This window comes from Lampetra planeri, chromosome 6 (assembly GCF_965212315.1).
Source record: "Lampetra planeri chromosome 6, kcLamPlan1.2.h2, whole genome shotgun sequence".
NCBI lineage: Eukaryota > Metazoa > Chordata > Hyperoartia > Petromyzontiformes > Petromyzontidae > Lampetra > Lampetra planeri.
In genome coordinates, this window is record NC_136112.1 from 773,281 (window position 1) to 798,975 (window position 25,695).

The window sequence follows — 25,695 nt, forward strand, 5'->3', positions numbered from 1 at the left end:
AAAGCGCGACGTCGAGTGGGGCGGAGCGAATTGCGCGGGATGAGAAAGCGGCGCGGAGCGAACGACGCGGGACGACTGAACGGCAGAGGGAGAGAAATCCGAGCCGGCGGAGAGGAGACAAAGAGGCAGCGCCGAGGGAACGGGCGGGCGGGCGGCGGAGGGTTACACGCGCACGGTGAGAATGAGCGATCGGGAGCGGCGGGGCTGGCGACACCGCCCGATAGAGTCGCACCGCATCGTCGTCGTGGTAGCGATCACGACGCGAGATCCGAGACACGGCACGCAGAAATAACCCCCCCCCCCACTCCGTCGCACGTCCGCCAAGGTGGACGTGTAAATACGCGTTAAGGGGAAACGGTCGCGGAGCGGGGGGATTTAATAATTATATATTCCGGCGAGCCGTCGCCGCAGCAACCGGACGGGGCTCGATTCTCCATGCTCGAGCGCCCGGGGGACAAGGACGCGGCGGGGCCCGGCGCGAGCCTCGTCGGGGAACGCGCCGAGGGAAAGAGTTCAAGGAGGTGCGGTTGCAGAGGAGGGGTGGGCGTGACGAGGAGACGCGCCAAGAAAATAGAGCCGAGGGAGGCGGCAGCCCAATCGATGAGAGGCTCCGCACGCCGGCACGGGGAGCGCGGTCCCCACGCTCCTTTGTGTGCTGCTAGCGGGTCGGAGGTCACCCCGGACACACCCCCCACCCCCTACATCCCCCACCCCCTACCCGCCCACGCCCTCCCAGTGCCCTCTGCTCCCAGCTTCACTGTAGCCGCCCCATCACGTCGCACCGCTCCTCCGTGGCCACCGCCGCCACCGCCGCCACCACCGCCGCCACCACCGCCGCCACCGCCACCGCCGCCACCGCGTCCAAGTTTCCGCGCCGGGGCCGTGTTTTTAGGATTTAGGAAACTCGAGCTTTAGAACGTTTCAGGTTTTTGTTTTTATTTTTGGGCTCTGCTCTGGCAAACGCGGCACCATTGGGCGCTAGTTACCAAAACAACCTGGCAGGTCGCGGCCGGGAATCGAACTTGCGTGGTGTCGGGATTATAGCGAAGGGAACTCATGCACCACGACGCTCCAGCTCTCCACACAAACACATCATACAAATAAGCGTGTGTGGTCTACCACACCCGGACGCCTTTGTCTCCCCAATGCCGATGTTTCCACATCACACCATGTGCTCATTTAAGGCAGAGAACACACGCACGGATACACACACGCACGGAGACACGTACGCACACCCACACATACACGGAGACACCCACGGAGACAAGCACCGAGACACACACGAAGACACATACGGACGGTGACGTACACGGAGAGACGCACGCACGCACACACGGAGATCCCGCTCGCCCGCATCTCGAGTGGCGTGTCAGACGTAGCCCCCCCGCTCGGCCTCGCGCCGCTCCCCACGGCGCCGGATCGAGACGCGAGTGACGGCCGCCCCGAGGAGCTCTCGAGGTTTAAGAGCAGGGGGAGGAGGGGGGGGGGGGGGGGGGGAGGAGGGGGGGGGGGAGGAGGAGGGGGGGGGGAGGAGGAGGGGGGGGGAGGAGGAGGGGGGGGGGGAAAGAAGGTGGCAGGGGAGGGAAGAACCGAACGACGAGGGAAATGACAAATGCAGCTCGCAGTTCGACCGACAAAGGCCCTTTGCTGCGGGAGTGAGGGGGACACGGAGATGCGGTCGGCTGGGGCGGGTGACGACGTAGAAGGTGGCCACCGCGGTAGTGACGGCGGTGGTGGCGGTAGCGGTGGCATGGTGGTGACGTTAATGGCAATAGTGATGGTGGTGGTGGTGGCGATGACAGTGGTGGTGGTGGCGATGACAGTGGTGGTGGTGGTGGCGATGCTGACGGCGGTGGTGGCTGTAACGGCACCGGCGTGAGCACGGTGCGAAGGTCACGCTCGATGTGAGCGGCGAGGGCCGCGGCGCCGCCGTGCACTCCGGCGTCGGCCAGCTCCCTCCGCCGTGCTCCCAATTACCACGAGCTATTAGCGCAGGCGGTCGATGGGAGCAGGAGTGAGGGGGGGATTGTGAGCGGAGCCATGCACCAATCCGGAGCCTGCGTGCAACAGCACCGCGTGGTACGCTGCTCACTGCGTTTACTGCCGGGGGAGTGGGGGGGGGGGCTTGCGGGATATGCGGTGGGGTCGCACTGCGGTTCTGGTCCAGTTACACCGGGGATGTCCCATTTGGAATAAAAAAAAACAATTACAGCTGTTGTGAACATTTGAGCTGTGTGGTTTATTTTTTTTAAGCTCCACTCTGAGAATTGTGGAGCCATTGGGATAATCTGTGCAGAGATGTGGGATGTTCACGCAAATAGAATATATGCTACTGTGCGTGGGCAACTCTGGAGGTGGTGGGCCCAGCACCACGCGCGCTGCCTTTGTCTCTCCGGTGCTGATGTTTACACACCGCACCAGACACTCAAGATTAATCAACCTAGGGGAGGCCCAGGACCGTTCAGATATTCGCCACGGATGTTGGCCACGAGCGGGAATTGAACTCTGGTCGCGGGGTTTGTGGCGCAGCGCGCTGACCACGACGCGGCACACGTACGGTGACAGACGAGGTCACGGGGAGCCGCAGCCGAGGTTTGTGGCGGCGTGGCGTAGCGGCGAGAACACGAGGCCCGACCCGAGGTGGAGAGACCTCCGCTGCTCCCCCAGCCCAACGAGGAGGGGGCCGGAGGCGGCGGGAGGTCTCCCCCGAGGGGCCCCCTAGGAGGTCCCTGCGGCCCACGGCGGAACCTTCACGCCTCTGTGCCACCCACAGCCCAACATCGCCACTCACCCACGGAAACATTTTGCGAGCGTTGGTACAAATAGTTCCGAGCCGAATAGAGAAGGAAAAGCCGGGAACCGTCGATGCTGCAGCCGCTTATACGCGGGAGCGAGGTGATGGGCGGTGGGCACGGTGGGACCGCGAGGAACTGTGTCGATGTGGGGGTGGCCTTCGTCTAGCAGTGGAAGGAACTTGGCTGACGGTGATATTTGTTATCCTGCTTGTTCTTTTCATAGCAGTTTACATTTTCACCCGTCCTCCAATGTTTCCCGAAGACCTCTGAATGAGATAACCGGAGTGTGGTTGCCAAACATAGCCCCAAGGGCAAAAACGCCAAGCAGCCAGCAACAAACTGCACTGTTGAAGGTATAATTAATACAAGTTAGTGTTTGTTGAATTGAGCGAGGTTATCTTAAGAACTTGGGAAAAGAAACGATGATAATGACGGGAGAGGGAATTCCACAGTGAAGCGGTGCCAGGAAGAGAAGTGAGGTGAGCAGCAGTGTGGCGAGTGAGTGGGCGAGTGGGTCTGGGTGTGGTGTTGGTCACTCACCCCCTCGTGTGCCGTGCTGGCCTTCATAGGTGCAACTACTCGATATAACAGCACTTGCCCCAACAGTCTGTTGAAGGCTATTCGAGGGATCTTTGTCTTTGTGGGTGTATGAGTGAGTGGGTGAATGGCTTGTTGCGGCCTGCAGTGTGGTGGTGGTGGTGGTGTTTGGCTGCGCAGGAGTGTGGATGAGTGAGTCTCGAGTCCTTAACATGGGTGGGGGAATCAGGGAGTGAGGCTCACGGGAGCAGTGACCACAGGCAGTAGCGGTGGGAGAGCGAGTGCCCAGAAGTGGCCATCAACCAAGATGTGAACTCTCAACTTGAAGACGGCGCGGGTCGAGTTCCTGTGACCCAGCAGGACTCGGTCCTATGCCATCAACACGGACACAATTCTAAATGAAACCACCAACCGTGCCAGCGTCTCCGCGGTTTTGCCAGACACGGGACCCTCGTTTGCCCACACGCATGGCACGGCTACTCGTGGCGCAGGGCCCGGCACATGGGCCGGCGGCTGGGAGGGCCAAGCCCCCCGCCCCCCCCCACCCTGCCGGCTGTCGGCGGGCGGAGATGTCTAACCGTAACAAGGCGTTTATCTCGCACCACCTCGTGGTGCTCACTCTAAGCGGCGCTCCCGGCGCCGGTGGGGGGGGGGGGAGCCTCGCTGGAGGCGGCGGGCTGCACGAGTGGCTTGAGAAGCGCCGCTCGGTTAAAATAAATAAATAACTTGATATATAAATCCCGCTTGAGCGCCGGCGCCAAGCGCCGCCATTCACGGCCAAGTGGGCGACGAGGAACACTGCCCACGGCGTCGGTGACAGGGCGAGGTGGGGCGGCAGGGAGCCGTGTTGGATTTGGGGCCCTGCAGGCAGGCCTCGCCCGGCGAGCAGAGTTGCCGCCTGTCCCGGTTGTTCCCCAGGATGGGCCTTCTTTCGAGGCAGTCGCTGTCCCGGGGAATTTGTCGGTCTTCCTGGTGTTTGTCAGCTGCGTAGCAACAATAATAATATTACACCATTCAAGTCGACGCATGTACAGCTCTCCCCTCTTCCCCTATCGTGACGGATTCTTACTCTTCCAATCATACGTCCAATTTTATTTACCTCAGGTTGCAGCCTCGCAGAGTGACAGGGAGCCACTTCTGGTAATAAATTGGTGATGCCTGGCAGGCCTTGCAGACATCACCAATTAAGTTTGCCGCTGATACGTAATTAGTATGGACAGTTACATCTTTCAGTTGGGTCCCCTCGCTCTGTTTCGACTATTTTTTATGCTTTAAATAGCCCGCTTGATTTTATGCCATCTTCTCAAACACCAAAATGCCAGGAAATCCGTGACCCTAGCGCACCGCTCTATTTAATGCGTGATCTCTGCCTCGGCAGCGCCGACAGCATTTTCACAGGACGTGCACGCACGGCATGCTGGGAGCCAATGCCTCGATCTCCTGCTCGGTGAGCAGCACACCTTTGTGTTGTTAATATTCACCTCTTGTCCGTATTTTCGCGAAATTGGAAATCGGTGACACTATGGCCTCGCCGCATTCTGTTGCTCTCTCATTCCACTCCGCCTCTCGAGGGGGTGTCAGTAAAGTTATGTTGGGGGGCTCCCAGCGGGGGGGGGGGGGGCGTTTGGCCGGGCCTTAAGATAAAGCGGCGCATTAAAAATAATAAAAGTAGAAATGGCCGCCGCTTTCTGCTGGTGGTTTTACGAGGAGGCCGCGGCACGGCCGCCCGTTATTCACCCCCCCCCACCCACCACATCCTCGACAGTTTTATGGAAGAAAAAAGAATCAACCTCATCCCGTGTCCACAGGGCCCCCCCCCACCCCCTTCCAAGGAGGACGTTTAAATTCCAGAGCCCCCCCCCACCCCCCGCTCACACCTGCGCCACGAAGACAACGGCAAGAGGCGGCCATGCGCCGCGCGGAGGAAACGCAGAAAACTAAACACGGCGTACGAGTTGGGATTTGGCCGAAAGTAAACACCTACATCACCATAACGTCCACGGTGTACGTCACCAGTAAACAAGATGAATTGTGATGCTGCTGCTGTGTTGGTAGTGGCGCACAAAGCACGGACATTGGTCAATAACGCTGCCCTATTACGAGGGAACAAAGTCATATTCGACGTTTCAGGCAATGGCCCCTTCTCCGTATGAAATATCTATCGTCCACATGAGTCATGTACCGGTGGCAATCATCACAGCCCCTCTGCTACGGAGAAGAAGGGCCGGTGCCCGAAACGTTTCCCCCTTGGGCATTTTTCCTTCTTTTATGGTCACGGCGTCGCTACGTCCCACACACTTCCTGGGCCGCCGCGGCCTTCGCAGACCTTCGCTCAACTCTGACAAACAAAGGCACCGCTCGGGGTCAAAGGTCAGCCGTGAGAGAGGGGGGAGGGGCCGGGGGGGGCGCCCGGCCGACGGATGCCGCCCGCACCGCAGAGTTATTACGACGCCCGGCACTTCTGGTAAATTACCGAATCGCCAGGGGCGTCACCGACAATGACGGCAGAGAAAATATTTGGACAACGGTTTGAGACAAAGGTCCCCCGCGTGGCCGTACAGACTGATCGGGACAAGGGCCGTAAGCGAGCTCCTATCAAGGCTGGCATGGAGCACGAGAGGTTGGTGTGGCCAGAACCACGTCGAGCTGCCTGGACGTGGTTCTGGCCACTGATGTTAGCCACGGTTCGGGAACTGTGTGCCACATGCTAACCACTGCGCTGAGGCTCCCTACGCACATACATACGATGCATTAATCTCACCATACACAAACACATCACCCTACATGGCTGGGAATCTAACCCAGGTCACCGGGTTCGTGTACTTCAAACAGACAAAGGCACGAAACGCCGAGGTGCGCCCTCCATCGCACAGGCAACGGCACGCGTGCCCTCACCAGCAGCCGTCGCAATTCCTCGCGCACTCAACCCGAGCGGAGTGACAACTTCAGCGCGCATTAACCTTTCCCGAGAGTGAAATACCATCACAACAAGAGGCCTAATCACAGCGCACATTCCAATAGGAGAGCTCTCCCACACAAGGCTCTCCACACACACACACGCACATACATGCACACACATACCGTAACCCCCACCCAGGCCTCTTCATACACAAATGAAGACAAAGATCCCCCTAGAGCCTTAACGGACTACTGGGTCGCGTCCTGTTAGCGAGCGCCCATGAAGGCCGGCACGGTGCAGGAGGTGGTGTGGCCAGCACCCCAGCGGGCCGCCACCTTTGTCTCCCAGTGCTGACGTTGATGCGCTGCACCGGGAGAGGCCTGGGCCCAGGTTGGATGAGGGTCAAAGTCGGGGTGACCATCGTTTCCCTCAAACCAAACATGCTCACTCTGGCCCACGTCGATTGTCAACGCTGTGCAGTCAACTGCGATGAAGTTCAATGTGGTGATCGTGGTGCCAAACCTCGGTACAGTTCCATCCCTGTCGTGAGTAAGCAGAGCTGTACGTGTGTGTACGTGTGTGTACGTGTGCGCAAAGTGCAGCGGTGACAGGGGCACGTATGCAACTACGTGTGCAGTGCAGCAGCGAGCGGGTACACAAGCGCGTGTGGATATGCGTGTTGCAGCACGCAGACCCACACTTGCTCGTGGAGCAGCAGTGCGCAGCGGTGGTGTAGCGGTAAGCGCACTGCGCTACGAACCTGGCGACACGGGTTCCATTCCCGCTCACGGTCGACACCGGTGACGATGATCTAATCCGGTCCTCAGCCTCCCCTAGGTCGACTCAGCCTCAAATGAGTACCTGGTGCGATGTGTAAGCATCGCCACTAGGGATACAAAGGCGGCCGGGTGTTGCATGCGTGCGCGGAGTCGCGTGCGTGTGTGCGCGCGTCGCACTCACGAGCTTCTGGAAGAGGTCCCCGACGCGCTGCGCATGGCTCCACTGTTGCACGCGTGGCAGCAGCGCTTGGTAGAACTCGCGGTGCACCTGGTAGAGCTCCGCCACGCGGAAGAAGATCGTGTCGATCTGCTGCGTCGTGAGCACCGGCTGGGACGTCGTCGCCGCCGCCTTCAGCGGCCGCATCGGCTGCGGGGGGGAACCAGGGGGGTCATCGGGGGGACTTGAAAAGACTCGGGGGTCGTCGGGGGGGACTCAGAGGTCACGGGGGAACCAGGGGTCAAGGGTACAGCACCCCAAGATTCGTAAATTAAATTCGTTATGTTGTTAAAAGGCGAGAGGGAAAGCGAGTCCCCCGACTTGGGTCTTTGCTCAAACGTCCTGGACGTTTCCCCACACGTGCGGCGGACAGCCTCCCACCGCGAGTCGAGCAGCGGGTCGAGCTGGCACGTACCAGCAGCAGGGCCTCCAGGTGAGACAGGTAGGTCTCCTCGCTCGCCAGGATCCCGGAGAGAACCCACTTCCTCATCTCCATCCCCTTCTCCAGTTCGCCCTCACCCTGCGGCGGAAAACACAACGCCATTATCATCATCACCAGCAGCCGCAGCTGCAGCAGCTACGGTCAATCCACTGCTAGATGAAGGCCTCCCTGCAAGCTGCCACCACAGGCCTGAGATGTGGCAAGTCGGCCAATGGGCGATCTGCTTGATGATGACGTCGTTGGCATTGTTTGCCACCACGCCGTCGCGGGGCCCTTCCTGCAGAGGGCGCAGCGCCGCAGAGTGCGTGGGATGAGCGTGGGGGGGGTCGCCAAGGAGAGAGAAGAGGGAGGAGGGGGCAGACGGAGAGAGACGGGCAGGCAGACAGAGGGACACACCCGCCAGGAGAGAAGCTCAGGCAGGGAGACAGCGACAGGGGGACAGGCAGGAGACGCGCAGAGAATGTGGATATACTGCAAAGTAGAAAGGGCATTTGGGGAGACGGGAAGACTTCAGTGATGAGGGTGACAGCGGAGAAAGGAAAAGCATTGCGGGAGACAGAGGGGGAAGTTGGAAGCGAGAGAGAGGAAGTAGTGTGGGCAAAGTAGGAGCCGCAGAGAGAGCAGCAGTCAAACAGAGAGACGGAGAGGAGGTGGAGATGGTGAATAGTCGGAGAGACGCAGGGGGACGGAGACACAGGGAGACAGACAGAAACAGAGACACAGGGAGAAAGAGACACAGTGAGACAGACAAGAGACACCGAAACAGAGACAGAGTGAGACTGAGACACAGTGAGACAGAGACAGCAATCGTGGAGATCGAGTCACCGAAGGAGGAGTCAGGGCTCAGACGGAGACAGAACGTGACAGAGACACAGAGACACAGAGAGGGGTTGTGGGTGTCTCTCAGCCACGACACCGGGCCATTACCAAAAATGTCACGGATTACTCTCTCCACTTGTTATCTTCCCTTTCGAGTCGTGTTATTGACGAACGTGTTGGGTTTTTAGCGAGGGAGGCAGGGCGTGTGTGAGTGAGCCCACGTGCCCACGTGTGTGTCTGTGTGTGTGTCTGTGTGTGTGCGAGCCCACGTGTGTGCGTGAGTGAGCCAGCCCACGTGTGTGTGTGTGAGCCCACGTGCCCACGTGTGTGTGTGTGAGTGAGCCCACGTGCGTGTGTGTGTGAGTCCACGTGTGTGTGAGTGATAGAGCCAGCCCACGCGTGTGTGTGAGTCCACGTGTGTGTGTGTGAGTGAGCCAGCCCACGTGTGTGTGTGTGAGCCCACGTGTGTGTGAGTGTGCCCACGTGCCCACGTGTGTGTCTGTGTGTGTGTGTGAGCCAGCCCACAATGTGTTTGTGTGTGAGTGAGTCCACGTGTGTGTGTGTGTGAGTGAGCCCACAATGTGTTTGTGTGTGAGTGAGTCCACGTGTGTGTGTGTGTGAGCCAGCCCACAATGTGTTTGTGTGTGAGTGAGTCCACGTGTGTGTGTGTGTGTGTGAGTGAGCCAGCCCACGTGTGTGTGTGAGTGAGCCAGCCCACGCGTGTGTGTGTGAGTGAGTCCACGTGTGTGTGTGTGTGAGTGAGCCAGCCCACGTGTGTGTGTGTGTGTGTGAGTGAGCCAGCCCACGCGTGTGTGTGAGCGAGTGAGTCCACCGTGTGTGTCTATGTGTGTGAGTCCACGTGTGTGTCTGTGTGTGTGCGGGCCCACGTGTGTGTGTGTGTGAGTGAGCCAGCCCACGCGTGTGTGAGTGAGTCCACGTGTGTGTCTGTGTGTGTGCGAGCCCGTGTGTGTGTGAGTGAGTGAGCCAGCCCACGCGTGTATGTGAGCGAGCCCACGTGTGTGAGGGAGGCAGGGTGATGTGTAATGTCGCGCAAAAAACCATCTCCTACGTGCACTGCCATCTCATCGTCACGCTCTGTGTATTTAGGTGGAGACGCGGTGAAGAAGCAGTCGGCCTGAAGCCGTTTTACAGGAAAAAAAAAGGAAGTGACAGCGGCGTCGAAATCATAACGCTGCAGATACCGAGTGGCAAACGCATGGGAGGAGAACAACATTGGTGGTTACGTGCCGCCGGGATGACCCCAGCAGGAGGTGAAGTGCTTCATCGTCGGTGGAGCGCCCAGCCACACCGGGGCCATTAGCCACACGTGCGAGAGAAGGGAGATCGCAAACCAAGGGGAGGATCGAGATGAATGTGAAGGCCTCTCGCGCCGGGGTTCCAGGCGCTCGCCGTTCGCGAGTTCGTCCGCTGGGGACCGCGTTCTACGCGACGGGGCCACGCGTTCCGAAACCGTGTGCGTCAAGGCGGGCGAGCGTAATAACGAGAGCGACACCATCGCCACCACCGCCACCACCGCCACCACCGCCATGACCGGGTCCCTGGCGACCAGCAAACAGCGCCGGGGGGGGGGGCTCACCGACAGCAGCCACCGAGCTGCCTAGGAACCGCGCGGCGGCGAGAGAACGACGCGACACGGTGGGGGGTGGGGGGCGTGGAGGAGAGGGGACGCACGGGGACGAGGAGGGGCCACGGGCGTGGAAGCAGAAGAGGATGAGGGGGGGGGAGTTTCAGACAACTCTCGAATGCGCCATACCCCCCTCTCCACCATTTGGTGCGGAGCCAAGAGCTCCATTACTGTGATGCGGGGCCGCGCCCCGCTCTCTCCATCTTCCAGGGAGGTCCGCCCCGCACTCTTGGCTCAGCTGCTCGTAATGACATTAGCTTATTATTCTACGCCGTACCCGCAAAATTTAATTTGTCCAAATAAAAAAAAAATGATAGTAGAATTTCCTTGGGTGTTTTTTTTTTTTAATAAAATTGTCTCCACCTTCCCTGCCGACGGCGGCAGCGTCGGATGCGATGCGTTCTGCCGATGCTCTCTCTCAACGACTGCTCACGATGAGGGCTCCGCCAAAACCAACCGTCTCCCCCGTCACCAAGTGGCACGGAGCACGGAGCCGTCTCACCACCAGCCCCGGCTCGCCTTGCCGCGAGTTACCAAACCCACGAAGGCCGCTGCGAAAAGCGGAGCGATCAGTGCTTTCACGAGCCGTGCCTGGGAGCGAGAGCGGCCAATCAAACGGTGCCAGCACGCGGGGCTTCGCTTTTCCCTACGGAACATTCGTTGCACGTGACTTAGTGGTAGCCGCAGCCACGGCGAGAGGAGGAATACTGGATGTGGTGTGCCCATCGAAAATCTACAACGTTCCACGGTGGAACGTATTGCGAGTTGTTGGTCCGCACCCTGCTGATGTTTAAGAGCTCCGTGGATTTCTCTCGTGATCTCACTTCCCCGTACAACCGATTTCAGCTACCACGATCAGCTGGCTCATCTGCCGGTCACCCACCAACCCCTTTCAGCTGCTGCCAGTGGCAGAGCTGTCGGCCAAGGAACTCCAACGCCGATGAAACAAAACGACATCACCGCCGATCATGCTCCTCCGAGTGTGGTTTTCAGTCAGGCATTGTTGCGGCGTGAATGTTCATGCACGGGCACGGTTTACAAGAAGAGGAAGTGCCGGTAGCGACTGAATGCCGCGTGGATTAATATCGGAGTGCGCGATGACGATGCGCTATGTTTAGCATCGCTGTAAAGCTGCTGCTGCTGCTGCTGAGAAGAGGAATCGAGAGGCGAATGGTTGGACTAACACCGGGCACAACCTGGGTCTGGTTCACAGGACCAGCGGGCGATGCAGGATCACGTCGCGTTATAACGCGCAGACGCAATGGGCACCGCTCGCACGCGGGGTGTGTGGGGGGGTGTCGCACCCCGTGCAACCGCACTCCGAGGGCGACGAAGCCTCGAGTGGGAGAGATTCTTGTTAACCCGTCACTCACCCCGGCAGAGCCAGCGGGCAGAGCCAGGGTGGGGCCGTCCCGGTGCTGCGGACGCGAGAGGGCGGGCACCGGCTCGGTGGGGGGGGGGGGAGGTGGCAGCGCGAGCCAGGAGTCGCCGCCGCGACTGTCGCGGGGCAAACCGAGCGAGCCTGGGCAGGACTCGTCGCTGCTGGCACGGAGAGAGACTGAACATGGACGAGTGGCGGCCTGAAGGAGAGAACGCGGAGATACAGCCAAGGAATCGTCCCGTGTGCGGGTGCAGGATGGCTTGTCGGGTAGCCTGATGGCGAGGGAATTGCCGGTTCGGGAGGCCTTCATCCGGCAGCGGATAGACCATGCCGATGACGACGACTCGGACGCCGGCGATGCTGTGCTAACGAGAGCGGAAGCCGACTCGGGGACACGGAGTGGACTTTCTCGATCGATCGGTGCGAACCGCTCGTCGGCTCGGAGCGGGAGCGGCCGCACGGGTGGGAGATGCGCGGCGCCGCCGCAGGTCGCGCGCCGCGGACGCTCGCCCGGGCGGCGTTGATGAACGCCGGTGCCGAGCACCCCCAGAAGGGAGTGAACTCGCAGGGTCATCCCGGCAGAAGGAGACCGCACGCGCGCAGCTGTTGTGCGCGCGTGTTTACACGCGGAGATGAATGACCCCAGGTCTCCCTTGCTAAGAGGCTTTTTGTCCGAACGGGTTGTGGCTGGCGTGCAACGTTCACATTGGTACTGTACGAATTAGAGAATGAATGCTGCACGATCGTGACTGCGTGCAACGAGTGTGCGTGTGTAGATGGATTCACAGTGGCTGTGGTGTGTTCGTGTGTGCGTGCGGCGAGATGAAAGCACCACACAACTGTGGTGTGCGTGTGTCCGTGGAGAGCGGTTGGCACTGCACAACAAACCCCAACTGCAACTAACATCGGTGGCGAGTGATCTGAGCACCAATCCTGAGCCTGCCCGAGCTCAACTCAGTTTTAAACCGAGCACCCAGCGGGGTGTGTATACATCAGCACTGGGGAGACAAAGGTGGCCAGGCACAGTGTGCCCTCGTGCGCCGTGCCGGCATTCATCGGTGCTCACCAATAGCGCTTGCCCCAACAGTCGATCCGGGCTACATGGGGGGTCTTTGTCTTCGTGTGCGTTGCAAAGCATTCCCCACACGGCCGTTGCGCGCGACCGCGTACGCGCCAAGTGCCGCCCACGGGCAAACACAGCAACCCGCGCGGGCCAGCGCGGTGAAGTATGGCCAAACAAACCCCCACGACGCACACAGCGTGGGGGTTTGCCGCAGGGTGCTGGAAACGATTACGAATGATACCGGTCCGGCGAGATTCAAATTACCCCTCTTGGCAAGGGCGACCCTGGGGGCCGCCGCCGAGACGATCGTCGGGACGGATGCCGCGAGTGCCCATCGGCCCGCGCTCCGGCCCCGGTCACGCGACAGCGGAACCGGGCGGGGAGCGGCTCTGGCCGATCACATCTCGACGCCGTTCAACGGCCCATTTAGACGGCGACCGCCCCCTTTCGTCCCAGCCGCCGCCGACGGGGGTGCGCGGACAACGACCAGTGGCGCCGCGGCTCCCCGAGCCGGGCGGCGCCGCGGCCCCCGGGGAGCCGCCGGCAGCGGGGACCGAGCTGCCGAGCCCACGCGGACGCTCGCGACCGCCGTCAGGGTGCTGCCCCACCACCCCCTACCGCCCGCACGGACGTCAAACGATCCCCTTCCTCTGCATAATTAACGGCTTTTGTCATTCAGCACGGGACAATACGGGAGGCTAATGAGGGCGGGGGGAGGGTAGGGGGAGGACGGGGGGGGAAGGGGGGTGGGGGGGCGGCAGGGCCCTCGCTCAAGTTGGCGATGGGCGGGCAGCGCCACCGCGGCAGATCCAGGCCTGCTCGGACGTGGAGGCCGCCGCCGCCGCCACAACCGACAGCACCGTCGTCAGGTCGGCAACGACGGCACCGGCGCTCGTGCATCCAACACGGGTGACTCGCTCCGGTCACACCGCCACCGCCCCCCACCCGGCCCACACCGGTCGAGTCCGTGCGTTCTCCGCGTGGGGGCTACGCTGACGGGAACTTGTTAACGGCGCACGGCTGCCGACGGTCTCCTCCGTGGCACCGAGGAAGGCGAGCGGCGACCGCGGCGGTCGCCCCGGCCTGGTCCATGGGGCGGGCGCAAGGGGATCCCTCGGACTAAACTCTCCTCAGGAGGAATATCAATATATAATAGGGGACGTTTCGGGCAACGGCCCTTCTTCAGGGAGAGTTGTCGAGTCGCCCGCGCGTCAACGCGGCAGCGGCGGTGTCGTGGGCAAAGCGGCCGTCGTGAGAGCCGCACGGGGCGACCCTCCCACGGCAGGCTCACGTCGCAGGCTCGGGTGAACCGCGACCGGCACGCACGCAACGGGTCGGCTCCCACGCCTCCTCAGCCGTGAGCGCTAGGTTTAATGAACGCTCGCGGAGTTTCCCCTTTCATGTAAAGCGAGCAGTCAACTTCTTCTTTCGTACTGCAGCCGACGTGGATGCAGAGCGACAACTACGACGTCACGTTCAGGTGGTCAAGGCCAGTCAACCGCGTCGGGAGTAAGCGGCGTGTGTCGCCGCTGCGATGTCTCCGTCGTATTTGTGGGTTGGGCATTGCGTCGTTTGTGCATCAGGTATCCGCAATCTGCTGCCATGAGTCACAGAGCCGAGGGAGTTTAACGGCTCCCTCACTCGCCCGCCAGAGCTCGGAGTTGCCGCCACTTGGAAGGGTCGCATGAACATTGACAGCCGAACGTTCCGAGGTGAATGCCGACAGCTGAACGAGTCCCGTGCGCCACGCCGAGCGCTGTCGTTCGCCGTGACGTGCCGGAGACGCGAGCGAGTTTCACGACCCCTCCTTCAGGAGGGTCCTGCCGCATCGCGACGTTTGACGGCTCCGCGCGTTTCGCTGCACGTGCCGGACGTCGGCGTAGCGCCCCGGCGACAGCCACAAAGAGCGAGGATGCGGCGACAGTGACAGCGTACGCGCCACAAATCGACGCCTCACCGCGCGGCGCTGCTTATTTCCCAGGATGCCTCGTGGGCCTCACCAGGACAGCGGTGAGATTCCAACTAATCGACAAAGTGCCACGACCTCGTCGCAATACACAGGAGCTACCGGTGGAGGGAAAACCACACGGGTCTCCTCCTCCTGGTCACGTGGTCCCCACCGCAGATGGCGGAGCGTAACCCTCGCCAGCCACCGCCGCCGCCTGTGAACCCTCCGCCACTTCTCGCCGCGGGCAACGTGGGACCCCCTCCACGGCCCCCCGCGACCGCCCATCCCTCCCCCCCCCCTTTTCTCCACTCCTACCCAGCCACTCCCCCTCCCCTCTCTCCGGCCCACGACTCCAAGCGCTCGTGGTGGATGCGTGCGACGGAAGGTTCACGCCGTGCCGTCGCTCACTCAGCTCGAGAGCCGCAGCCCGCCCCCCGCCCCCCGCCCCCCACCCGCCGTGGGGCTGCGGCTCTTGAGCTCTCCCCTCCGCTTGTCGACGACGTCCCAGGGGACGGCGTGCGGCGAGATCTGCCGACCACTACCATCACTACCACCACCACTACCACCACCACTAACACCACCACCACCACCACCACGACCACCACTACCACTACCACCAACACCACCACCACCACAAACCTCACTCGCACAACTACAAGTACCACGATCGCCACCGTGACCACCATATCCAACGGCTTCAAGTGAAGCTGTCGACAGTGGGGCACGGCCACCCTCCCCCGAGCCCCACCCCTCCCCCACCCCTCCCCCACCCCACGGGTTAATTAATTAACGGGCGCAGGTAAACGTGAAACGGGGGGGCGCGACGGCGGCTCCGCGTGGATCCCGCTGTGCGGGACGCGGCGGTGCCGGCCACGCACCACCACGGCGGCACAACCACCACGGTGGCACAACCACTCCTGTGGCACGACAACAACACACGCATTACCGTGACCACAACTAAACCACAATGTAGGCATCACTGCTCTCACACATGTAAACCACATAACCAAACCACCACTGTGGCACCACCGCCACCCCGCGCATCATCACCGCCGTGGCACGCGCGGCATGGCACCAACCATGCGGCGACAGCGGCGGTGGCGGCGTCGGGAGCAGCGCCGCAACGCCAACGCCCGCATCGCCCGTCCAACTCTGCCCACGCGGCGCTCCCCTCACCGCACCGCCACCACTCCCCAAGTCCGCCCGGCACCCCACGCCGCACCGGCAGCAGCAGCGGAGGCAGCAGCCCCCCCCTCGCCCCCCCCCCCCACCTCGGCGGGACGGAGCTCCGTGACCTCCACTCGCCCGCCCACACCCCCGGCGCTGCTCAGATCACCATCGTCCCCTCGTCAAGGGAGGGAGTCGAGGAGGGTGGGGGGGGGGTCGCCCGCTCCCTCCCTTCCCTCCCTCCCTCCCGCCCGCCCACCCAACCACCGCCCCCGACTCGGGGGAAAACTACAGAGCGATTGTGCAGCGGCCACGGAAAAAAACACGGAGCGCTCGAGACAGAGGGGGCAGTGTTCCACAAGAGCTCGGCCCCCCGCCCCCCGCCCCCCCACCCCACCCACCCCCGTCCCCCGAGCCTCATGGTCAAGAGCCGCAGGGAGACGCGTGCCGAGGTGCACAGGCAGCGGAACGAAATGGTTTTTATCTGCAGAACGAAATCATTTCAGCGGGAGCGAGAAATGGCAGTGTGCGGGGCGCGGGGCCGTCACGCCGCACACCGCGGCTGCCCGCGGCCTCTCCGAGCGTGCAGGCGGCGAAACTGCGCGGGGCCCAGGGGCCGGAGACACGGGGAGGGGAGAGCGAGCCCCGTTCCATTGGACGAGGGGGCACCCAGTTCAGTGCTTGCCGAGGGGGCCATGCCAACCACGCGACTCGCCAGTCTTCACTCGCCCCACACGCCACAGGCGACACACACCTCCCAGATATCCACACGAGGGGCACGTTGCTGGAGTTGACGAGGCTCGGTCACTTTCTCAGGAGGGTCTCTTGTCATGTTTTCGGAGTAGAGGGCGACGATGATGGTTGTGACGTGTGTGATCCCAATCGATTCTTATTCGGATAATTTTCCCAATTTTTCTAAATGGGACCATAACGCCGACACACAATTCTGGTCGTCGTGGTGGTCGAATGATGTCACGGGAAATTTGACGCCCGCTGCAAATCAGACATCCTCTACATGCAAGTCGAGGCTTCGCTGCGTAGGTCTACGCGTCTCTGCGAGTCTACAGGTCTCTATGCGGGCGGCGTATGTGTTGAGGTTGGCCGGGGCCCTGACACCGCCAGCGCACCACCGACAGCACCGACAGCACCGCCGCCTATCGCACGGCGGGCGCACGCAACGAGGATCGCCGCTCACGGACGAACGAATGGACACGCCGCGCGTGCGTCGTGTGCGCGGCAAACGAAGGCCACGGCTCTCGCAGGGGCGGCGGGGCGAGGTTCGACTCCCATCGGTGCCAATCCCCAGCACGGCCGCGAGCGCCGGGGGGAGCTCGGCAAAGCAAGGCAACGAGGTGGGCAGTGAAGAGGTGCGGTACGAGGTGTGCTGTAAGGAGGAGTGACACGCAGAAAATGAGGAGTAGGAGAATTAGGAGCGTTCGGATGAGGATGAGAATAAGAAGCCAGCGGAGGAGGAGGGGGGGGATGAGGGGGAGGCGGTGCGCTGCCCGGCAGGACCCACCATCTTGCCGGCGTCAAGCGCGGCGGCGCTGGCGGCGGCGCTGGCGGCGGCCGCGGCGGCGGCGTCGCGGGCGCCCCGGATGCGCGCGGCGGCGTGTGGAGACGAGGAGGGGGAGTCGTCGATGTAGGGCATCCCCTCGGGGGGCGGCCTCCCGTCGTCGCCCCGCTCCGCGTCGTACACGTAGCCTGGGGACGGCACACCGAACAGGGACTCGCCTGGGGGGCCGGGGCGGGGGGGGAGCAGGGGGGAGTTCACACGATAGCGACAATTAAAATCGCAGATTACCCGCAGCGGGGATTCCTTTCTCGAGCGCCGCCGCTGATCCGTGCGGGTCGTGGCTGGGATATGTTAACTATCTCGCCTGGTATACAAGAGGTCGTGGGTTCAATCCCGACCCTGACCCCTGTATAGTTTACGTGTCTCTCCCCGTGGTCGCGTAGATTTTTATCCGGGTCCTCTGGTTTTTCCCTCCACATTTAGAATCCACACGCGATTAGAGTATTTGGCTGCTACAAATGTCCACATGATGAGCCACTTCGTTGAGCCAGCATTTGTGGCCAGGTCGCCTCTGAAACAGCTGTATAGCTCAGTGGGCCCCTATCTAGCAAAATAAAATAAATAGTTTAGTTTTAGTTTAGTTAGCCGTATGTGGGAATCGAACCCTCGATTGGAGGCGCACCACTTCCTCCCAATCCTTGCTAAGAATCGCGCTCCGACACTTCCTCGTCTGGGGGCTCTCAGCCAGGTTTGCGGTGCCCTGCGGAGGAGCAGCAGCGGTGCGCGGGAGATCACGAAGTAAATAAATAATGGTGATCCGACGCTTGGATCGCTCGCGGGGTTTGGAGAGCGAAGCGCGACCGGCGGTGGCAGTGGCCACCGGATGATATGGAAAGCCTTAAAGCCCAGAGCGGTGACAGCCTAGCCACGGGCCACGATAGCTCACCACGCATTGCACCGTATGACTGGATAGCCGAGCGGGGAGCGATTTTGTCCAACGGTCGTCCTTGCGACCGTCCTCGCTTGGCGCGGGTTTTCCGTGATCACCAACCACCACACGCGTGGGGTGCGCATGCGGTGCGTGGCAGGTTGATTTACGCGTAAAGTTTATGTTATCAGGACAAGCAAACTGTGGGCCGGGTTCATGTCAGGCCTCTTCTCGCAAAACGACGATAAGGTACGCCGCGTCACGTCCAGGAGCACTCGCCGAGCTCCTCGATGAGAAGACACGGCCCCCACTGCCCCCCCCTGCCCCCCCCCTGCCCCCCCCCCGCCACCCCCCACCCCCCCCATCCACCTCCCCACCCACCCCCTCCATCCGAGAGGCACAGCAGCAGCGGTCTACGAGTGCCGCACTTCTCTGTGGAATTTTGAGCACGGAGAATTTTTCGCAAACATTGCCGCCCAGTGCAAGGGGGCGGGAGGTGAGGGGCGCGGAGCGGAGTTTATACCGAGGGCTTGTGACAGGATGGCTCGTGGCAGCCACAGGCTCACAACCGCTCACAAACAACCACTCGCGACAACGCAAGCGCTAACCACAACCGCTCACCACAAACACAACCGATCACCACACCCACAACTGGTCGTGACAATGGCACACCTCACCACAAGTGATCATTAAAACCCCCAAGCAATTATTACAACTGCAGCCCTAACCACAGCCGCTATCCCGGTGCCACGTGCGGTGCCCGGGCGGCGGTGTCACCGCGGCGATCCCGCGTTGCGCTAATTGCCGCGAGAGCGTCACTTGGGTAGCCCGGGCCGGCGGGGGGAGGTATGTCTCGTCTCGGCCGTGACAGCGCCAGATGTGAGACAAAGGCATTTCCCAGGAACGCGGCACAAACAGGACGCGGATCTGGGCACCGCCCAACGGGGAGGTCGGGAGTGTGGGGAGGTGGGCGAGCCATCGCCGGGGAAACGGCGAGCGAGAGAGTGAGAGTGAGAGCCACGTGGGGCGGTGAAGCATGGGGGGCAGCCAAGAACACAGGTGACTGACCAGGGCAGCAGTTGGGCAGCCTGGTCCAATGGGCCGCGATTTGCCATTCCTCCCACTCCAGATCCACCATCCCCCAGTCCCTACCCCCCCCCACCCACCCCTTCCTCAATCCCTCACAAAGACAAAGACACACCCACATACACAGACACACGTACGGACACAAAACAGACGCACTCGCGCAGCAATAACAATCGCTGCCAATAACAATCGCTGCTATTCGGCTGACGTCGCCGCAGCCTTTGCACCAGGCGAGGTGGACTTCGAGGCTATCACCTGAAGTGTGGAAAGTTCGCTGCTGACTAAGGGTAGTGCAGACGGAGGAGCGCCGACCACCAGAACCCCCCCCGGGCCCGGCCCGTATTGCGTCCCGGTGTGCAGGAAGGGCCTCTCTCTCTCTCGGCGTGCGTCCGAGCCTCGCACGTTGACGCCGCGGCCGGCGCTTGGAGGGGGCCGAAACGAAGAGGAGCCCTCGACTGGCGCCGGCCCACGTGCTGCTGCGTGGCTCCCCAACGCTGCGTTGACGTCGCTCGGCGCGCCGTCCGACGTTTCCCTCTACGCGCCGGGAGCTTCTGCAGGAGCCGAATAATTCTTGGGGGGAGTCGCTCGGCACGACTCAAAAAAACGCACCGGTGAGCCGCACGGCGGCGCAACGCCTACGCAGGCGCAATATTTATAATTGCGGAGAAACAGGCGCGCCTAACGGGAGATCTTCTTGGATTGTGAAACCGCTCGGTGATGGCGTGAAGGTGGTGGTGGTGGAGGATCAACAATAATTATTTATTGCAACGAACAGCCAGGGAGGGATGGCATCATCGCAATTTCCTGCGATTGTCCACGCTGGGAGGGCCTGGCTGGTGGAGGCCCTGCTGTCATTTTTATAGCTCCGGGTCTCTGACCGGCTGCTCAAATCCAATTGAGACACACGCACACACGCACGCACGCATGAGCACGCTTACACAAAGAGCCCACGTTTAGCTTGTAATGGACTGTTGGGGCAATTGCTGTTAGCGAGCTCCTATTAAGGCCGGCACGGGGGTTCGAGGAGGTGGCGTGGCCTGTGCCTCCACCAGGTACTTGTTGAAGGCTGAGTCGACCTAGGGAAGGTTCAGCACTGGTTCAGATAATCGCCACTGATGTTGGCCGTGGCTGGAAACCAGGTCATCAGGTCTGTAGTGCACCCACAATGCCCTCACTGATGCAGGCACAAAGACAAATATCCCCCATATATCATTTACCAGACTTTTAGGGCAAGTGCTGTTCGCAAGCACCTATGAAGACCGGCATGGCACACGAGGAAGTGGGTGACCAACACCACGCCCGGCCGCCTTTGTCTCCCCAGTGGTGATGTTTACACACCACACCAGGTACTCATTTAAGGCCGCGTAGACATAGGGGAGGCCCAGAACGGGTTAAGATAACCGTCGTGAGCGGTTCGTAGCGCAGCGCGCTAACCGCTACACACTACCGCTCCCCACACTCACGCACACACTCCCCAACAGCCACGAACACTCGCTTCCTGCAGACAAGTTTTATAATTCCTTGCACTGTGCAATCAGTCCTTTCCCTCTGAAGGGGAATCTTAAAAACATCCTCTGCTTCACAACACACTGTATGATGACTGTAGACATCCTCTCTCCGACCACCACACCGCAGGTCACAATGACATGCTCACCTACCTACCCACTCACCACACCGCAGCTCACAACCACACGCTCACCTACCTACCCACTCACCACACCGCAGGTCACAACCACACGCTCACCCCACCTACCCACTCACCACACTGCAGGTCACACACCTACACACCCACACAAACACAATCATTCCCCCTATAGCCTTAACAGACTCTTAGGGCAAGTGCACCTATCAAGGCCTGCACAGAACACGAGGGGGTGGGTGGCCAGCACTATACCTGACCGCCTTTGTCTCCCCAGTGCTACTGTTTACACAGAGCACCAGGCACTCATTTGAGACCGAGCTAACCTAGGGGAGGCCCAGGACCAGTTCAAGATAATTGTCACTAGTGTTGGCCGAAAGTGAGAATTGAATCGGGTTCATAGTGCAGCGCGCTAACCGCTATAATACATCAACACGCGCCATTCTCCACTAAGTGACGGTGACGTCACCACGGCACCTGTGCCAGGCCAGGTGCACCTTGAGGCCACGTGAAGTTTCGAAGGCTCGCCGACAGGACGTTACGGGACAGACCCTGGTGCCATGGGTTGGCTGACTAAGATGACTGGAAAATGCACCAGCTGTACCCTCCCTACTGTGCCAACTACAATACCCACAGACGCACGCACAACCAGATACAGGAGTCCCCCAGAGTGCCCTGGACCACGTGGGGAGCCCAGCATGCCGCAAGGCCCTCCCCCCCCATTGACGTCGGTGCGGGCTCGTTCCTTCACAATTGGTTTTGTTGGAATTTGGTCGCATTAGGGTCGGATTTGGGTCGGATTAGACCAAGAGACCTCTTCACCACACGGTTCCGCTACTTCACTCGCAACATTCAGAAACCCAGGGGATCGGAGACTCGGGAGTTTCACAGACTCAGGGACCTGAGCCTCAGTGGAACTGGAGAGTCGTGAATTCTGGAGACGGAAACTCAGGAGACAGAGACTCAAGAGGGTCAGGGCGACAATAAACTCAGGAACTCAGGAGACAGAGGCTCACGGCACAGACGCGGTCCATCCCACAATGATCCACCAACCCCAGTCCCCAGGGAATCTCTCCGTCAGGTAGCCCCTGGCCCAGCGCCGCCCGGGTCTGGTCTCACCGGGCCGGGCGGACCGCGTCCCCACGCTCCACGCGGCCCCACGCACGAGCCACAGCCTGCCCCGGCACGACCACATCACCAGCCCGAGTGTGTGCCCCCCCCACCGCATCCCCGTCCCGCCCCGCAGGCTAAGCATGGTTCAGCCTGGTCACCACTCTGATAGGAGCCTGCCTGGGAATCCCAGGCGTTGTAGGCTTGGGTTGCGCGATGGGCCGGAGATGGTGGCACAGGGACGGACTCTTCAATCTATCTTGGTGGCGCTCTCCGTGTCGCCCCTCGTATCGCGCGTGGTGGGGATTCTCCGGTTCCCTCCCACACGAAGCCAACCTCTCATTGTTCAAAAAGGAATTGGTCAAACTTCCCAATGACGAAGAGCTGAGTCACCCCCCCCCTGAGTAAATCAAGGATATTATTATTATTATTTCTATTTTTAATCATTGTTATTATTAGTACCCCACCGCCCACGCTGCTGCTGCTGATGACGATCGACAATGATGGACGACGAATGTGGACGACGGTGACGAGACGATGGCGGCCGTGACGGCCACGAGAAGCGACGCGCAGCACACGGCCGCTCTCTCGCACGACAGCGTGCGGCAAACCCTCCCCCCACCTCCCCCTATCTAATCTGGGCACAATTGTTGGGTGCGGCGGTGCGCAGTCGAGTTGATGTTGGCTGCCGCCGTGCTCTCCGCGTAGTAAACACGACGCGGCCGGGCGCTATTGTTCACGGCTGCGACGCGCTCAGCCGGTGGCTCGGCGCCGCCACCGCTCTGCTCGCGGAACCTTCCTGTGTCGCCGGGAGCGTGGCGCGGTGGGGGCCGTTGTTTGGGAGGGCCGTGTACGTGGCATGCGTGCACGGCGCATACACGGCGGCGCGTTTAAACAACACGCGCGGCGCGTGCGACGGCAAAAAAACGAACCCCGCGAGGACTACGGCACCGCACGGTGCTTTGTCGCGGCCGAACGCAGGGGCGCTCCTCGCGCGGGTTATTCGCCGATGGGGCCTCGGAGCTCCTCCGACCCGTTCGTTTCACGGCTCCCGACGAAGCTCCCGGCACGTGGAGCGAAACGTCGGACGGCGCCCAGTACGAGCCGCAGCGAGGGCGCCACGTTCGTCGCGGTGCGCGTCACCGCCGCCAGCCGACCTCCGCACCCGCGCTCGCGCCAGCTCGTCACCGGACTTACGTTGAGCTGTCGGTTAAAGTCGAGCGTTCGTTTTCTGAAGGGCGGGACGCGGGGTGGGATGGCGTCGATGCCGAGCCGTAATAACGGCGAGCGGCTCCATCACGGGGCCAGGGGGCCCAGAATTTCTCACTCCGTCCGCGAATGTCTCAAAGCGATGCCAACCGGCCCCCGGGCGCCAGGGACCCAGATGCCCCCCCCCCTCACGCTCCCTCCCCCCACGCCACCCCTGGGGTTCAGTGGAGGGTAACAGTGGAGGGGGTAGAGGGCAGGGCAGGGCTGGGAACGGGGAGCAGCAGCGAGGAGGCCCACCTGGCTTCGTCGAGCTTAGAAGTGAGAAGAGTGGGGAAGCCGGAGGGGTACGTCGACCACGAGAGAGCGGCACGATCCACGGCGCTTTGTCAACCCATCGTTGGGCGAAGGCTTCCCCCCCCCCCCCATGACCTACAACAGGGCATGCTTCACCACGCGCGCGGCGTGGTGGACGAGGCGCAGTCGGAGGGGAGGGATGTGGGAAGAAGGCGCGGCGAGCGGAACCCGCGTCGCGCAGTCACGGCGTCACCGTCACTCCGTCACGCCGCCACCAGGGCCCCATTGCCACCAGGGCCACGACCCTCGCTGCAGTGCCGCGTGCTGGCAATCGCTAATTACGCCGCCAGCACGCCGTCATTACCCGAGCCACAACAATTATTACCGTTACTTAATTAACGTGACCCTCACTCTTTATTAGCACCACGTGTCTGAAGCGCTGGCAGCGATGGCCGGGTTCGGAGCGCGCGAAACCACTGCACTACTACTCCCCACAACTACACACACACGCCTGTGATTCGCTACGTATGGTGCGCAGAAAGTTTAACATACATACGGTGTGCGGTGTAACGAGTGCCGGTGTGCAGTGGAACACGTGGCGGTGTGCAGAATAACGCGTGTTGGTGGTCTCTGTCACCCGCCCCCTACCCCCACCCTGCCCCCCCAAACCACCCATGGGTAATGAGTGAACCCTGTACCGAACTCCAACTTGTGCACTCTCACTAGAGACGTGCCACACCCCCCCCACCTTTGTGTTAACCCCTGGGTTCGATCCCTGCCCTGGGTTTTCAAGCGATATCTGAGCTGGTTCCCGAGCCGCCTCCCCTTCACCAACCCGCACCGGACAGCGTGGTGAAGTACGGTGAAGTACGGTGAAGTATGGTTAAACACCCCCTCCCCCTGCCTGCCTACACGGCGTTGCATGGAAAGCCTTCATCCAGCAGTGGATTGACACAAAGGGACTCTGATTGATCATCGCTGCTTGGTGCATACACAATGAGCATGTTCTGGGGCAGGCACAGTTGATGACATCACCGCCGCCATCCATCATCATCACCATAGCCGCCGCCACCGTGACGTGGCCCCAGGCCAAGCGCACCTGAGATCACGAGCTCGCAGCTGGGCGCGTGTACCTGTGTACGTGTACCTGGGCACCGGTGTGGGTGCCTCCTTACAGCGCTCGGGTTCCCAGAGCCCCACTTCCCGGATTGGGTTACACGGACACCCCCCCCATCCGCCCCTCCCTCAACCCCCTCGGAACCCCCCCACCTCCCAACCCATTACCACCCAAACCTCCCCCCCAACATCACCACCATCACCACCATCACCACCATCACCCCCATCACCCCCATCACCATCACCACCATCACCACCACCATCCAGAACAAATATCCTTCGCCTAGTCTCGAGAAGACTGTTTGGGCCAAGTGGTGGCACCACGCCCGGCCGCCTTCGTCTCCCCCAGTGGCGATGTTTATACGCATCGCACAGAGTACCCATTTGAGGCCGAGTCGACCTAGGGGAGGGAAGCCCGGAACCCGTTCAGACAATCGTCATGCGGTGTTGGCGGCTGTGCCCAGGGAATCGAACTCGGGTCCCACCTCGCCCCCCCCTCTCAACTCCACCACCCCCCCCACTCCACCCACCACCCCCACTCCACCCACCCACCACCCACCCACTCCACGCACCCACCACCCCCCCACTCCACCCCCCCACTCCACCCACCCACCACCCCCCCACTCCACCCACCCACCACCCCCTCACTCCATCCACCCACCACCCCCCCACTCCACCCACCCACCACCCCCCCACTCCACCCACCCACCACCCCCCCACTCCACCCACCCACCACCCCCACCGCCAGCAGCAGCAGGAGCCCTCCCCCCACCCCGCGGGAGAGGTGCCGAGTCAGCAGTCGCGGCTTTCATGAATCCGCGACGCTCGCACGGATGAGCGGCTCCAGCGCAGGCGCGCCCAGCGCCGCCGCATAGACGATGATGATGATGAGGAGGAAGCGCCCAGACATCTGTTACTCTCCCTCCCTCCTCTCTCACCTCTCTCTCTCTCTCCACGAGCTCTCCTACGACTTGCTCGCTGCGTCTATCGCCCCCCCAAAATAATAAACCGCGCTCATCCCATACACCTCTCCCCAAGAAACTCAACGCAGTCAGCAATAACGATGGGAGCTTAAATAGGGAGACAAATACGTAAATAATATGCC

At 61.5% G+C, this 25,695-nt stretch overlaps 1 protein-coding gene across 3 annotated transcripts in view; it reads right to left on the reverse strand.

Moving 5' to 3' along the window:
• Nucleotides 1-25,695, reverse strand: part of BCR (BCR activator of RhoGEF and GTPase) — a 55,024-nt gene that overhangs the window by 18,404 nt on the left and 10,925 nt on the right. For 2 of the 3 annotated variants that reach the window (XM_078595157.1, XM_078595156.1), the window contains exons 2-4: nt 17,212-17,426; nt 7,643-7,747; nt 7,192-7,377 (exon numbers count right to left, since the gene is read on the reverse strand). In XM_078595157.1, the coding sequence (XP_078451283.1) occupies nt 7,192-7,377; nt 7,643-7,747; nt 17,212-17,426 (506 nt within the window). The remainder of the gene's footprint in view (nt 1-7,191; nt 7,378-7,642; nt 7,748-17,211; nt 17,427-25,695) is intronic. The other variant, XM_078595159.1, reaches the window with a different exon arrangement.